The sequence below is a fragment of the Mesocricetus auratus genome, unplaced genomic scaffold, assembly GCF_017639785.1.
Source record: "Mesocricetus auratus isolate SY011 unplaced genomic scaffold, BCM_Maur_2.0 Super-Scaffold_100004, whole genome shotgun sequence".
NCBI classification, from domain to species: domain Eukaryota; kingdom Metazoa; phylum Chordata; class Mammalia; order Rodentia; family Cricetidae; genus Mesocricetus; species Mesocricetus auratus.
The window spans coordinates 59714260-59730843 of record NW_024429189.1 but is presented as its reverse complement, the minus strand read 5'-3'; the positions used below and the strand labels follow the sequence as shown (position 1 = coordinate 59730843).

The 16584-nt window shown below is 51.4% G+C and overlaps 1 protein-coding gene across 1 annotated transcript in view; it reads left to right on the top strand.

The window, feature by feature from the left end:
* Creb3l1 (cAMP responsive element binding protein 3 like 1) overlaps positions 1-10914 on the top strand; it is a 42015-nt gene extending 31101 nt beyond the window's left edge. The window contains exons 4-12 of the mRNA XM_005064904.4: positions 406-484; positions 2464-2621; positions 3205-3354; positions 3501-3559; positions 3707-3775; positions 6081-6180; positions 6928-7054; positions 9704-9971; positions 10194-10914. Of these exons, the coding sequence (XP_005064961.1) occupies positions 406-484; positions 2464-2621; positions 3205-3354; positions 3501-3559; positions 3707-3775; positions 6081-6180; positions 6928-7054; positions 9704-9971; positions 10194-10230 (1047 nt within the window). The 3' untranslated portion in view covers positions 10231-10914. The remainder of the gene's footprint in view (positions 1-405; positions 485-2463; positions 2622-3204; positions 3355-3500; positions 3560-3706; positions 3776-6080; positions 6181-6927; positions 7055-9703; positions 9972-10193) is intronic.
* The last annotated feature ends 5670 nt before the right edge of the window (positions 10915-16584 follow it).

Genomic DNA, 16584 nt, shown 5'->3' with positions numbered 1-16584 from the left:
CTATTGTTCTCATTCATCCAACAGTTGCAGTGGGACTAGCATGACCTCCTGTCCTTGTGGCAACCACACACCAAGGCCTGCATGGCTTTCTTAGCTGGTGAAGGGGCAGCCTCTACATGGAAGGTGGCATGGCCCCAGGTGCCACAGGAACCATCATGCTTCCTGAGAGTCAGTTCTCCCCTACAGTGTGTAGCCACCATTCTCTGCTCTTAGGTGTAGTACGGCTTGTCCAAGCATGAGAACTTGCCTCTCTGTTCTTTCTGGGCTGAGCCCAGGACACCCGAGACCAGCCATTGTTCCAAATATGCAGGGAAGAGCTCCAGCCTGAGGGAGGGAGAAGGGTGAGTAATATGATAGGATTCTTCCCCTGGGAAGGTGATGGAGCTGAACCTGTGTCTTCCTCAGGCCCCAGGAGAAATGACTCAGCTGCCAGTGATCAAAGCAGAACCCCCAGAAGTGAGCCAGTTTCTCAAAGTGACACCAGGTAAGTATACACAAGAGACTCTGATCACAGACAGGAAGCATCCTACTCCCTTTGTCCAGACCATCCCTGTCCCTCAAAACTGCCACTTCTCATCCAGATGGTCTCCCCTTCCCAGTCTCTCTCTCTCTCTCTCTCTCTCTCTCTCTCTCTCTCTCTCTCTCTCTCTCTCTCTCTCTCTCTCTCTCTCTCTCTTCTCTCCCTCCCTCCCTCTCTCTTCTCTCTCTCCCTCTCTCCCTCTCTCTCTCTGCTCCCTCTTTTTCCTCCAATCCTTCTTTACCCAGCCTTTAACTGTCATCATTCCACCAGCACCACTCCATTTGCTGATCCTTCTAACATCCACTCATGAACTGAAGGCCACTTTATAGTCACCAGTCATCTTTCCATCCATCCATTCATCCATCCATCCATCCATCCATCTATCCATCGCTTACTCAACCATCTACTCATCTATTTATCCACTCACCCATCTACCCACTTACCTTTCCAAATATCTGTCCATCCATCCATCCATCCACCCATCTGTGTATCCAACTATCCATTGATCTATGAATCTATCTATCACTCTACTACCCACACATCGATTCATTCATCTCCACATTCATCCATCCATCCATCTAACTAACTAACCATCTGTATGCCCATCTGTCCATCAAACCATCCACCAAACATTTCATAAATTCATTCATCTATCCATCTAACCATCTACCTAAACACCCACCCATTTATCTATCCATCCAACCAAGGTTTATTGGATACCATCTTAATTGTCCCAGGCATTGCCAAAGCAAAGAGAGAAGACAGTCTCTGTACCAAGTAGATCGTAGAATTCCTAGGGTCACAGACTCAGCAGTGATATGGGTGTGCAGATAGCAAATCCACAGGGAGCCTGTACAGCCCGTTGGGCCAAGAAAAAGGGTAGCAGAATTATTCCAATCCCACCACATTAATTTGTGAATACTGATTCAACATCTATATACATGTGTCAAGGCCTGGGCTAAGTACCATAAAACTGGACATATGAATAAGGTACCAGTGGTGCTTACATGTTGAAGAGAAGCCAGAACTCAGACAAGGCTTGAGAAGGGACTTGTGTTAAGACACCTTGCACCGTGGAGTTCCTAAAGCATTTCCCCCACTTACTAGCTCACTGCACCCATGCAGTTTGGAGCAGAGTCATTTCAACCTTATTCAATAGATGAGGGAAGTGAGGCTGGGGAGCTCACAGACCACATGTATTGGAGACATTACAGTCAGGGCTTGATCTCAAGTCTGTGGACCCGAGCCCAGCATGCTTTTCAGAGTGGGATCCATAAGAGACATATAAGCATCAGAGGAAGGAGAGAGGCCTGCTGTGGTGCCAACCCGTGCCAAACCCCACACTCCATGGCTGTGGAGCCCAGGTTTCCACACCTAGAGCTACCTGGGAGTAATGTGCCATCCCCGGAACTTTCCCAGCATCTCTGCTAGCTGCTGAGCCTGAGACCCCTCTTTCTGATGCTCGCTCCCTCCGTGTCAGTCTTCCTGCCGCTCTGGCCATGAAAGGGTCAGTGTGGAGGAGGAGCATCGCTCCTCACTGCTCTCCTGCAACCCCAACGCCGACATCCTGTCCCTGAGACTGGATCAGTATTTAGAGTCAGGGGAAGGGGAGGACACTGGTCACACTGAGTCCCCTGGATCTGCTTGGGGACCTTAGTCGTCCCTCTGGGCTTAGAGAGAACCTGAATCTTGCAAAGCCACAGGTAGGGGAGCATTGAGGTTACAGGGGCTTCCTCTGAGTTGTCAGAGATAGGCAATACTCAGCAGTCATCTTTCTGTGTGCCAGATGTCTTCCTGGGACTGTCAAGGGAGGGCCTTCTGATATCCCAGCTGAGGTTAAGGGCCTGTCGGCACATTTCCTTTGGCCCATGCTCAGCTGAACTCACAGTGTCAGAGCAGGCATGCGGTGCAACCCTACTAACCTAACCCTCTACTTTTTGCAGAGGACCTCGTACAGATGCCTCCAACACCCCCCAGCAGCCATGGCAGTGACAGTGACGGATCCCAGAGTCCCCGCTCTCTGCCCCCCTCCAGCCCTGTCCGGCCCATGGCCCGCTCCTCCATGGCCATTTCCACTTCTCCGCTCCTCACTGCCCCTCACGTAAGCAACTAGGGATGGGCTGACCCTGGAGGTGAGATAGTGAGTAGGTTCACCCGTGCCCTGATCAGGGAAGGCGTCAAGATGCCCCATGTCTGAAACTTATCCCATCAGATAACAGGGAAATGCCCATCTGGCAAGTGAGAGGGGGATTTTTCAGTTCTGCCTCAAGATGACTAGAAATCAAAGGTAGAGAGACAAGATCCCAAAAGACCTAGAAGCCACACTGTCACGGAGCTGAGAACCTGACATTTCTGAGCCCTGGCAGTGGCCCAGGGCTGTCTCCAAGGAGCACTGTTTGGGGGCAACATTGAAAGAGACCTCAGCCCTGGGGGGCATGGATCCTCCTCCTAAATTGAGGTTGTGGGGAGGGACCTGAGGGAGGTGCCGTTTGGGGAGGGCCTGGGCAAATGACCGTGAATTCTAGTATAGGACAGGGAAGGGGCCTCCCAAAGCCATCCTGACACCGGATGCATGTTACTGGGCCTAACTCAGATGCTCCCCCTTTCCAAGGAGTAACTGAGGTTCAGAGAGCTGAGTACACAGTAGTTCTCAAATCTGAACCCCAATGGCCTGTTTCCTTCAGAAGCTACAGGGGACATCAGGGCCACTGCTCCTGACAGAAGAGGAGAAACGCACCTTGGTTGCTGAGGGCTACCCCATCCCCACCAAGCTCCCCCTCACCAAGGCTGAGGAGAAGGCCCTGAAGAGGGTACGCAGGAAAATTAAGAACAAGGTAAGGCTGAAGCCATCGCTACCCTAAGATTCTGGGGACCTTTCCACTGAAGGGTCCTCTGTCCCCTGGTGACATCGGTTCTGAAACTGGGGACCACCTAGGAAGTGGATGCATGGTAACCCTTGTTTTGGAACTCCCTCCCTTAGATCTCCGCCCAGGAGAGCCGTCGCAAGAAGAAGGAGTATGTGGAATGTCTAGAAAAGAAGTAAGTGTTCCGGAATCGGCAGGGCTGGGACCCCAGCCTGTGTGCGGTGCTCAGTCAGAGGCCCCGCTGCAGGCAGAGGCTGGAGTGGGGGGGGGGGGGCAGGTGAGGCTTGGGAGGCCTTCAGCCTGTGCCTGCTTGGCCTTCCAGGGTGGAGACATATACATCAGAGAACAATGAGCTGTGGAAGAAGGTGGAAACCCTAGAGAATGCCAACAGGTGAGTGGTCGCCCCCTGTGTCCCACCTATCCCACTGAAGATGGTGGCTGGCTCTGGGAGGCAGGAGAGGAGAGAACCAGGTCAGGATGATGCTCCAAAATGTTCCCCAAGACTGTCCTGCCAGCCCCTGGGCTCCCAGCTGTCCTTAACTGCCCATAACTCTAGACATCTGGCAGGCTGCTGAGATCTCAAGAAAGGCTATGCAGGGCAGAAGCTCTCCAGATGTGCTCCACCACATCAGCATCGCACTGTCTCTCAGCTTGTTAGAAACGCTTATTCTCTCTTACAGGGCATGGCTGGCCTCGAACTCACAGAGATCCACCTGTCTCTGACTCCTGAGTGCTGGGACTCAAGGTGTGCACCACCATGCCTGACTCATGCCTGGCATTTTCACACTGGGATCCAACTTCAGATCCTCAGGCTGGGGTGATCACTTCCCCGCTAAGCCCTTTCTCCAGCTCCCCAACTGCTTTTTTAAAAGCAGCCTGGGCAACTGCATCGTACTTTGTTTGATAAGCATTGATGCCAGGGACCCTGCCTGACACCTGGCATGTAACCTGAAATCACCACCCTGGGCTCTAGGTTCTTGCTTCACTCTGCTATTTCTTGTGAACTCTGGGCCTCAGTTTTCTTGGCACCAGAGATATGACAGAAGTGGCTTACAGACACAACGACTGTTGTGTTGCATTAAAGAATGCTTACCTGGCTGGCGGTGGTGGTGCACGCCTTTAATCCCAGCACTCGGGAGGCAGAGGCAGGTGGATCTCTGTGAGTTCGAGACCAGCCTGGTCTTCCGAGCGAGTTCTAGGACAGCCTCCAAAACCACAGAGAAACCCTGTCTCGAAAACAAAACAAAACAAAACAAAAAAACAAAAAAAAACAACAACAACAAAAAAAAGAATGCTTACCTGGCTGGACAGTGGTGGTGCACAACTTTGGTCCCAGCACTCAGGAGGCAGAGGCAGGTGAATCTCTCTGAGTTCAAGGCTAGCCTGGTCTACAATGTGAGTTCTAGGTCAGCCAAAGTTACACAGAGAAACCCTGTCTCAAAAAGCCAAACAACAATAAAAGAATGCTCACCTGCAGATTTTGCCCTCTTTTTAATACTGTTTCGAATTCTAGATAGTGCCCTGAGCTATGAGCCCACAGAAGTGTTTAGTATTATTTTCTAGACGTGATTACAAAAACATAAGCAACAGCGTTTAGTGGGAACCTAACGCACGACCATCCCCCAGCTATGCTGAGAATTGAACCCAGTACCTTTGTGCACACTAGACAAATGCTTTACCGAGATACTAAGTGCTCTCGTTTTGTTTCCGATTTTTTGTTTGTTGGTCTGTTTACACTTTTCTTAAAGTTTTAAGTTATGTTTGTTTGTTTGTTTGTTTGTTTGTTTAGTATGTGTGTGTACATACCATGGTGTACCTGTGCAGGTGAGAGGGCAACTTACAGGGTTTTTCTGTGTTGTAGCTCAGCCCTGAACTTCCTATGTACCCAGAAAAGGCATCCTCCTCTTCTGCCTCGGGAGACCCTCGCTACATTTTTCTCCTTTCCTTCCTGTGACCCAGTTTCTCAGGCAGAGCCCAGCCACTGCCCTGATTGGCTTAAAGAATCTGCGACTCCACCCCTACTCCCAACCAGGATAGGGGCGGAGCCTTCAAACTTCATCTAGCTACCTCTGCCTCTAACTATCGAAGACCTTTAGGGATATTTCGCCACCTGCTGTTCACTTTAGGAACTGCATAAGCCCAGTTGAGTGGAAAAGTGCAGTATTAACTGCTTAACACTTGTGTGTATATCCAAAGGATTCAGTCCTGGGTAGTACCCAGTTCTTGGAGATTGACATGGAAGTCTACAATTAAAGCTAAAGTGTTACAGGTATTGCACTAATAGTAAAAACAGCAATAAAATTAACATAAACAATGGCTACCATTTACTGACTTCACTACCACTGTGCCAAGAGTCTTTCTGGTCAAATCAGGGTGCTGTGGGGTACAAAGGAGGCAAGTTTATGTGTCTGTGAGTGGTTTTGGGTAAGAAAAAGAAATGTAGCCTTTCCTGGTAAGAGTCAGGACACTCCCTATGTTTCTCCAGGGTGACCCAGCTTTCCACCATGAGGCAGGCCCCAGATAGCCAACCAGGCTGCAAAAGAGCCAAGCAGGAGGTGACCTTTTGTGTCTTGACTAAAATGGGCACATAAGCATGGAGGCCCAGCCGAGAGAAGGGCAGACCCCCTTAGGAGAGGACAGGGTGTAGACACGGTTGGCCTGCTTGGTCCCCCTGATGACTACTGTGCCTTCCTCAGGACCCTGCTCCAGCAGCTACAGAAACTGCAGACTCTGGTCACCAGCAAGATCTCCAGACCTTACAAGATGGCGGCCACTCAGACTGGCACTTGCCTCATGGTAGGTGCTGCTCCCTAGCACAAGGCCATATCGGGTAGCTCCTCTCAGGGCCTGCTCTCTGGGACAGTAAGCAGAGCCTGAAGGGGCCAGTGGCCTGAGCAGGCCGGTCCTAACAGATGTGAGATGGGTGCCACTGAATGCAGTGAAGGGCAGGTCCTTGGGAAAGTGGCTTCTTCGGATGCGGGGAGGGTGGTTCTTTTGGGAATGGGTGATGGGGAGTTCCTGAGCCCCCAAGGGACACCTGGGACATGCTAGGCCTCTGTGTGGCCCTCTTCCATTAGTCTGTCTCCTCTCCAGTGCACACGTGTAGCCTCTGAAACCCTGAGGGCAGGACCTCACTGGAGCTGCCCAGGAACTCTTAGCTCCTTCTTGTCACCTTCCTGGGGCTCAGGCTGAGAATGTGATGTGAGGATATGTCCCTACCCTGGTCACAGTTGCGACCCTGCCTTTCCCCTTCCCCTTCCTTCCCTGACTTCTCTCCCCTGTGGGTGGAAACCTCATAGAACCCTCCCTGCTGGCTCGGATACTGCTTTTCATGCTCCTGGGGTCCAGTCCAGGGTGACTGAGCAGCCTTCGCTTTCAGGAGGGCAAAAGACTCACGTCTAGGAGGCAGGCAGCTCTGGAGAGGCTTTCTTGGGAAAACACTGAGCCTTTAGCCTCCAGCAGTTTGGGATGAGGAGAGACGGGGTGGTCGGTCTGGCAGGCCCTCCCTGCCTCAGATCTGATGGCTGCTCTGCCCCCTACTAGGTGGCAGCCTTGTGCTTCGTCCTGGTGCTGGGCTCCCTGGTGCCCTGCCTCCCTGCTTTCTCTTCCGGCTCAAAGACTGTGAAGGAAGATCCTATTGCAGCTGACAGCGTCTACACAGCCAGCCAGAGTGAGTCTTTCTAGAGTTCTGGGTGGGAGCCAGATACAAGAGAGAAGTCACGCCAGATGTACCGGCAAACACCTTTGATCCCTGCACTCAGGAGACAGGGGCAGGAGGATCTCTGTGAGTTCAAGGCCAGCCCAGTCTACAAGGGGAGTTCCAGGCCAGTCAGGGATACATAGTGAGACCCTGTCTCAAAAAAAGTTTGGAGGGCTGGAGAGATGGCTTAGGGGTTAAGAGCACTGGCTGTTCTTCCAGAGGACCCGGGTTTGATTCCTAACCACCCATGTGATGACTCACAGTCACTGGTAACTCCAGTTCCAGAGGATCCAGTGACATCTTCTGGTCTTTGAAGGCACCAAGCACACAATTGATGTGCAGACACACAGCAGGCAAAATGTCCATACACATTACAAAATTAGAAATAAATAATTTTCAAATAGTGAGGTTGGAAGCAGGACAGTGGCGGCCTAGCACTCGGGAGGCAGAAGCAGGGGGATCTCTGTGTTCAAGGCCAACCTCCTGGTCTACAGGGAGAGTTTCATGACAGCCAGGGCTATACAGATAAACCCTGTCTCAAACAAACCCAGAGAAAAAGACTGGGGTTGGTGTTATCTCATTCTACACTTTAATTTTGCAGATAGAATAACTGAGCTGAGGGACTATGATGCATTTAGTGTTAATGGTGGAATTGGGACCACACTCTAATCTGCCTCTCTGAGATCCATTGGTGTGACTGGGAGGAGCCAGCCTTAGAGGTCAGTCAAGCATTCTAGGCCTAACTCCGCCTATGAGGGTGGCAGTGGTTAGGATGCATTGACTAACCCTGTTTGTGTTTTGGTACTGGGACAACACAAGAGTGTCCACCTCCAGTCACTTCTAATGTGGCAGCGACTGCCCGACACACAGAATTAAGAAAGATTCTGAGTCACACAGGACCCATTGCTAGGTGTCAGGACTCTGCTGGGAGCGCCTACCCCTGGCGAGAGTGGTAGTGGTGTTACCGGTGCCACCCTGTAGAGTACTGTGCGGTCCGATGGTGCAGAAGCAGTCCCAGCTGGTACTGCTGTTGACTGGTTGTGTGATGTCTTGGGCTCTCTAGATGTTGATTTCTGGAACCCAGAAGCCGCTGTCTTTATATGCACAGTGGTTCTGGTGCACAGTAGGTGAGCATAAGCCCTGCCTTCAGGACTAGCTCCTGACATGAGCGCAGGAACAGCAAGGGAGAGCGTGGTTTTGGAGGCAGAAGTCGCCTCAGGTGGGCCCATGGAGGAACTTGCAGGCCCTGCTTCATACGCCAGAAGCGTGAATCAGACATGGCAGAAGAGAAAGAGGAAACAGAGAAGAGGTCAGAGAGAGGGGAGAGCAGGGAGGAGTGTGTTAGGGGGAGGGGTACCGCAGGAGGATGAGCAGGACACTGAGGGCCTGGAAGGGAGGAAGAGGAAGAGGAAGGGGATTGGAAGCCACCCCGGGGAGGCTGTGATGGGTAGGATGGGGGAGTGCCTAGACTCTGAGAGGCCCGAGGGAGGACTGACTACACACCAGGGGGGGTTGGCGCGATGGACCCACGGAGGGGAAGCAGGGTGTGAATGAGCCTCTGGAGTGAGTGCAGCACAGGGCAGGGCATGTCTGAGGAAGGAGGTGGCTTGTTGAGCAGGCTGGTTTCCGGACTGCAGAGTCATACAATGCCAGGGGCCGCCTTTTCCATAGATTAGACCCTGCAGGGGAAGCTGGGAGGCAGCCAGCAGACTCTGGAGTCAGGAAGCCAACTCTGGGGACCCTTGATGATGAGCTCTGGGAAGCAGGGCTTAAAACACCTTACTTCCAAAGCTTCATGTGAGATCCAGTTTGCTGTAAGTTGAGGATTTTTGTATAATGTCTGGCACAGATATCCAACAAATGTCCATTTTCCTCACCTTGACTTCTCTGAAGAGTGAACTTACCTAGAAGTGAAAATAAAAAGTTTCCCTTAAGTATCCCAGTAAATAAGTGGCATGGTAGGATTAGAACCAGCTCTCAGCAGGTCCTGAAGGTTTAGGCCTGTGATCCCGGTTTCTCAGGTCAAAACAGGGAGAGTTCAAGTTTAAGGGTTACCCAGTCTATGAAATGAATTAAAGACCAGACAGAGCAACCCAGAGAAACCCGATCTCAATAAAAACTTGGGAGAAAGAGAGGCTGGAGGGTGGGAAGATGGGCAAGCCAGCTCTAAATCCTGATGGTAGAGTCTTGGTGTAGCAAGCCTGAAGGTCTGGGTTTGATCCTTAGTACCACTGAGGGTGGGGGGGTGGGGGAACCCCAGTTTTCAGTAAGCAAACCAGCAATCTTCTCTTAGAAGTGTTGCATTTTTGTGATTGTGTGACTTGGCTGAGCACAGTTTCAATCCCTTACACTGTAATACTCATTAAATCTTTGAATCTTCACGAGGTTGGTTCCACTATTCCCATTTTACAGATCGACAAACTGATGCTCGGCAAAATCAGAGTCGAGTGTGTGACTAACCTGAGATCACACAGCCAGGAATCCTTAGGGCTGGGATTAAGAGTCAGGCCTGTAAGACTGCAGAGCCTGTACCCTTCAAGTCTAGCACATGAATAGGGCTATCTGAGCAGAAGAGAACCCTAAGGAGCACCTATGGCTCACCTTGTTCTTTTCCCCCAGTGCCCTCCCGAAGCCTACTGTTCTACGACGACGGGACAGGTTCGTGGGAAGATGGCCGAGGCGCCCTACTGCCTGTGGAACCCCCAGAAGGCTGGGAGCTCAAACCTGGGGCCCCAGTAGAACCAAGGCCCCAGGACCACCTCCGACATGACTATATGGACAGCACCCATGAGACCATCAAGTACTTGAGTGAGACCTGGCCAGAGGATGCTAATGACAATGGCACCAGCCCCAACTTCTCCCACCCCAAGGAGTGGTTCCGTGACAGGTGGGTAGAGGCGCAGGCTCCCAGGCGGCTGCACTACCCTGAGACACATCTTCCCAGAGGAAGGGCATTCCCCGGGGGGAGGGGCATTCCCCAGGGGGAGGGGCATCTTCCTGGGGGAGGAGCATCCTCTCAGGGAAGAGGCTCCCCGGTCTAGACCCAGCTCACAGCTGACTTAGGAGCATCTCAAAGCAGATTCATCCCTGAATTGTCTTCTCTTCCCAGGGATCTGGGCCCCAACACCACCATCAAACTCTCCTAGGCGTCTCCGACACCCAGGACACAGGACGGACACCCTGGCACCCAGAAGAGGCGTTCTCTTGCTCACTGACCCAGACTCAGCGGCCACCCTGCCCTGGGACCGTCTGCCCCAGGAGAAAGGGTCTTTCTTCTCCCCGGCTGGAGTCCCGCTATGTCCCCAGACATTTGGACTGCTCCCCTGGGCCAGCCACTCTGTTCCCACTTTTCCCTCCACAATCATCCGTCCTCTCCAATAAACCACTCACTGGGCCACTCCTGTGCCTTTTCCATAGTGACCAACACGACCACTGTTCCCGGCCCCCTACACACACACACACACACACACACACACACACACACAGTCACACACACACACAGTCACACACCCCCACCTCCTACTGTACAGAGATCAAGAACAGAAATTGTTTGTAAATAATGAACCTTATTTTTTATTATTACCAATCCCCTAAGATATTGTATTTTACAAATCTCCCTTCCGTCACCTCTCCCTTATTTTGTATTTTATGAAGTTAGCGCAGGCTTTGCTACCCCTTGTCCTGGGACAGAGGGACACCCCACCCTCACCAGGCTTCCCCATGCCGCTGCCCAAGCTGCTGGGCCTTTCTAATTGCCAAACTGCTCCCTCCACCAGCTCAGCACATGCTTTAAGAAAGCAAAATTAAAAAAAAAAAAGATTCAGCATCAATCTTGACTTTGTGCCTTCTTTGCTAGGGGTCCAGGAATAAGATGAGGAAGCTTATTTTATATTTCTGTGGGGGGTAGGGAAGGGCGCCTGGTGAGAAAGCCTGTCTGTCTGGAGACTTTTGTCCAGCCAGTCACTGGATTTGGACTGGGTAGCTTAAATCCAATACCAAGAACTACATTAAAAAAAAAAAAAGCAGCTGGGCGTTGGTGGCTCACGCCTTTAATCCCAGCACTCTGGAGGCAGAGGCAGGCGGATCTCTGTAAATTCGAGACCAGCCTGGACTACCAAGCGAGTTCCAGGACAGCCTCCAAAGCCACAGAGAAACCCTGTCTTGAAAAACCAAAAAAAAAAAAAAAAAAAAGCTGGCCAGTGGTGGCACATGCTGTTAATCCCAGTACTTGGGAGGTAGAGGCAGGTGGATCTCTGTGAATTCAAGATCAGCCTGGTCTGCACATCGAGTTCTGAGACAGCCACAATTATTACACAGAGAAACCCTGTCTCAAAAAAAAAAATCAATGCAGTGTTGTACACCTGTAGTCTCAGCCAAAATGGGAGACAGGACACAGGAGAATCTCTTGGAAGCTCAGCTCGCAAGACAATAGCATACAGCAAAACAAGAGAGACCCTACCTTGAAAGTCAGAAGGCACAGGGCATGGTGGTGCAGGCCTTTAATACCAGCACTGTGGAGGCAGAGGCTGGTGGACCTCTTAGTTCAAGGCCAGCCTAGTCCACATATGGAGTTCAAGGCTACACAGTGAGACTCTGTCTTAAAAAAGAAACAAAAACTAGAAAAAGTCAGAAGGCAAGAGCATTTCTGAAAGTTGTCCTGTGACTTCTACATGTACAGCATGGATGCAAGCACACAAGCACGTGCAAAAGAAGAAGACATGGAGGAAGAGGGAGAGGGGACCTAAAGCATATAAATCTGTACATCTAAGGCTGAAGAGAAAGGGCTCACTGCCGAGGTCAGGAAAAGCCAGCATCTGGGTGATGCCAGAGGCTTGGGTCCACAGACAGCAGAGGTAGGAACTGAACACCAGGGAGGACCACAGTGAGGAGGAGGAAGCAGAGTGAAGAAAGAGACTGAGACAGAGTGAGGGAAAGGAGAGGGGATGGAAAGTGAGTGTCCAGAAACAGAGAAGACAGCTTTGCTGGTGACGGAGCAGGCAGAGGCAGGCGGCTCTCTGAGTTCAAGGCCAGTCTGGTCTACCGAGCAAACTCCAGGACACCCAGGGCTACACAGGAAAAACCCTGTATTGAAAAAAAAACAAAACAAACCAACCACCCCCCAAAAAAAACCTGAGAAAGGAGAGAGAGAGAGAGAGAGAGAGAGAGAGAGAGAGAGAGAGAGAGAGAGAGAGAGAGAGAGAGAGAGAGAGAGAGAGAGAGAGAGAGAGAGCGCAGCTTTAAGACAGGGTGGGGTGGCCAGAGTGCCACATGCAGCTGATGAGAAAGCAGAAGTGAGAAGGTCACAGTGCCCTGGGGAGGAGCTCGGGCAGAGGTGAGGTGGAGGTGAGAAACGGGAGGGATGGAAATAAAGGCTGGGAAGATGGATGGGGGCGGGGACAAGGAATAGAGCAGGATGGAGGGGCTACCCAGATAAGACCAGGAGCAGTTCAGGCTGTTTCTCACTCAAGGGGAGACTGACCGTGATTATTTCTAAAAGACAGACAGCAGAAGAAAGGATAAATGGTGAATGGGAGCCAGAGTGTGGGGGCCAGGGGGCGTTCTTGTACCAAGAAGACGTGGTAAGAAGGGGCAGATGTTCTATAGATGCAGAGCGAGGGGGGAAGGAAATTGAGGGACCTTTAATAACTGTGAGGCTTGGGCTAGGGCAACAGGGAGTACTGGCATGAAATGAAGACAAAAGGACAACTTGGGGCAGTGCCATAGAACAACAGGGTCTCCCCTCCCCCACTCTCCCTGTCACTCACTAGCTTTCCTGTGTTGCAGTCTCCTGTTCCTCACTCACACGGAGAACTGTGCAAATAGTCCTAAGAGAACCCCTCCCCTCTACGCAGGGCCCAGAATGAAACCCAGGGCTTTTGTACCAGTGTTCAGCCCATGACCTACATTTCCCTAAAGGTTTTTGGTTTGTGTTTGTTCATTTGTTTTGAAATAGACTGTAGCCCTGACTGACCTGGAACTTACTACAAAGGCCAGGCGGGCCTCAAACTCACCAGTAGCTACCTGTCTCTACCCCCTGAGTGTTGTGTTAGAGTGTGCACCACCACACTTGGCCAAGCAGGGCACTTTACAGATGAAAACAACAACAAACCAATGTTCGGGGCTGAAGAGGTGTTCAGCAGTTAAGAGTGTGTGGTGGTGGCATGGTGGCACACCTTTCATCCCAGCACTGGGGAGGCAGAGGCAGGCGGATCTCTGTGAGTCCAAGGCCAGCCTGGTCTACAGAGTGAGTTTCAGAGCAGCCAGAGTTACACAGAGAAACCCTGTTTGGAAAAAAAAAAAAAAAGGGAAAGAAAGTGTGCTGCTCTTGCAGAGAACCTAAGTTCGGTTCCCTCCCACCTCTCCTGATTTCCACAGGCTCAGGCACTCATGCACAGAGGGCAAGGGGAGAGGGAAAGAGGGAGGGAGGGAAGGAGAGAGAGAGAGAGAGAGAGAGAGAGAGAGAGAGAGAGAGAGAGAGAGAGAGAGAGCAAGGTTCAAAGAAATCACCTCTGAGCCAGCCGTTTGAATACCAAAGCTGCTATGTAAACACGTAAACTCAGGTCTACTGGCTTCACCACAGTTCCTAGCTCCCCTCCTGTTCCCCCTTCCTCCTCTATGACCATACAAGGGACTTGACTCTCAGGGTTCCTGAATCCTGAATCTGGGGTTAGCTCCTCACGCAGGTCTATTTAAGATGTTTGCCCAGCTTGAAGGTTAATCCCTTCCCCAAAGTCACCTACAGACTGTGTTTCCTCTGGTGTGTCCTGCCCTTAAGGGGGTGTATCCAGCAACTGAGCAATAGTTTCACATTTTGTTGTCAGTCCTGGCAGCTGGCATCCTGCTTTGACACAGACCGTGTGACAGCTTTGACAATGCCAGTTATCCTGACTCAGTGGCCACAACAAATCCTTTGTTATAGCTAGACACCAAAGCTCTGAAAACAGGGTGAATAGATGAGGGTGAAACCATAAACAGAGATGGGCCAAGCAAGGCTCTAGACCCAGGAGAGCCAGACTGGATCAGGAATCATCGGACCAAAACGGACACCTATCTGGTGTAGGTAACAAGTAACCTGTGGGTCTCCCTGGACATGGAGGAAATAGGCCAGGACACTCAGCTTCAAATCAGTCCAAGTTGCTTGGTCATCCGAGTGGCTAAGTACATGGTCTCTGAAGGATGTGCCCTAATCTACCTATTGTCTCCAAGCCCCACTGAGCTCATCTGTAAAATGGTACCCACCCTCCTAAAGCTGTTTGAGAAGTCAATGAAAACTTGCCAGGAAAATGCTTAGTGCCAGAGCCATTATGCAGTAGACACCAGTAACTGTTCTCTGGGTGGGCTGGGACCGGAGGAGTAAGATACAAGGACAAAAGGCTGCCGAAGGTGGTGAGGCTGGCCAGGGAGAGCTTCATTTTTCTCTTCTTGGGAAGGAAGCCAAGCCCTAGCTTAAAGATAATGCAGCCAGCAGCTAGCCCTAAGTAGGGAGGTGTGTGGATGATGGAATGAAGCCCATTTTAAAAAGCGCTAAGTGGGGGAAAGCTCTGCAGGAAAGAGCTAAACAAAAACCCAACCCAGGAACCCAGCAGCTAGGCAGCTGGCGAGTGAATGTCAAACCCAGCCAGCACTACCATAATTCATGGTGTAGGAGGCTACTCTGGGCCAGGTTGCTTGGAAATCAAAGCCCAGAGTCCTAGAAGGGAAGGCTCAAGGGCAGCTGGGGTCCAAAGGTGGGCTTCCCATCCTCCAGCAGCAGCGTTCTTTATAACTTGGCTTTGGGGAGAAAGCAATCCTTTGTGGCCAAGGAAGTTTAATCTAATTCCTTTATCCAAAAGGGGCTTGCTGGGCCACTAAGATGTGGGAAGCTAAGTGGTAGCAGACCTTTGGAAGTTTATAGAGCAGAGAGGAGGGAGGGTTTCCTTTCCACAGCAGCGGAGGAAAAGGACATGAGTGCTGGTACCAGAGGCCTGGGTTTAAATCCAAGTGCACTGCCACTCATCATGAACTATTTTGAGCAACTAAATCATTGAATGTCATTTCTGGATCCTTCTCTACAGCATGGAGGAAGTGATAATACCTACCACCCAGGGATGTGGTTAGGGATAAATGAGATGGTCACTATTGCTAGTGGGGATGACGACTTTGGAAATGGACTTTGAAGGAAGGATGTGCTTCCCGTATGAGAGACAGAGAAGAGAACAGACTCTAGGCAATGGGTAACCTAAGCAAAGGCATAGAGCAGGACAACCACAGCCAGGATGGAGAATATCAGAAAATCCCAAGCAGCCCAGTCTCTACCTATGTGAGTCTGGCTTCTCCCACTTTCCCACACTCACAGCAGGAAAGACAGAGACTACTAGACATCTGCACAGAGGCCAAGGAAGGCTAGGAGGACGCCACTCACCTGGGTCAACCGAGGAGCCATTTTGGAAGAGAAAGCTTTTAAGGGAGCCTCAGAATGTAAAATCTACACTCAGAAGTACATTTCAGGTAGAGGGGACAACCTAAATGATGCTGTGAAGAACCAACCAGTTCCAGAACAAAATGCCTAAGAGGAAACGGCTGGATGGAGCTGGATGGGGCTGGACGGTGGGATATGAGCCTTGAATGCCAGGCTGGAGTATAGGCAAAACATAGCCATTAAATACTGCATGGAGGGGGATCTGTGGTCATAGGTCAACTTCAGCAGGATAAAGTCTGGGTCACAAATAGACATTAGATCTTAGGACTCACCCAGGATCTGCAATGGTCCAAATGAAATGTTCACTTAGTGAACACCCCCAAGCCCAAGAGGAGATAGTATAAAGGCAGGCATGGAACTAAGAAGCCAGGGAAACCCAAGAGGAACCATATGGAAGCCTCTAGCTCTTTTTGGCCCCCTGCCTCCTCCCCTCTCCTAAAAGCTTCTGTCCTAGAAGATACTGATTTAGCTCTCTAGGATACCCTGAATCCAGCAGCTTAGAGGACTTCCGGGAGGCTGAACATCCCAGGGTTGAGAGCTATGGCTTTACACACATCTCACTTTGATCCAGCTTAAGCCCTGGTCCTGAGAGCTCTAGGCCTGGAGACGGAGTTCCCACAATTCCGAGATGTACCTAGAGATTGATGTAATCTGCATGTTTCCTGTGCCCCTTCCTCAATCCAACTTGATCTCTACTCCCACAGCACCGACAGGGTTAAAGCTGCCTCGTGTCACCGCCCCTGTCCCCCCCCCCCCACCTGCCTACAGCAACAGCGAATGCAAAGCCGGAAAACGCGGGACAGAAGGGGGGGGGTGCATCACTGAGGCTGAGTGACAGGTGGAGCTATGATTGGCAGGTGCCGTGTAGCCGGTACCAGTGCCAGGGCAGGGGCGCAGAGGTAAGCCGGGGCAGCGTCCGGCACCCAGGCCTCGAGTACCCAGCGAGGTTGGTGACCGCGGCCGGCTGCACCGGTCTCGCTCTCCCGGGACCCCGGGTCGGTCAAGCGGCGCTAGGCGACGCCCGCCCCTCGGACCCCACGGT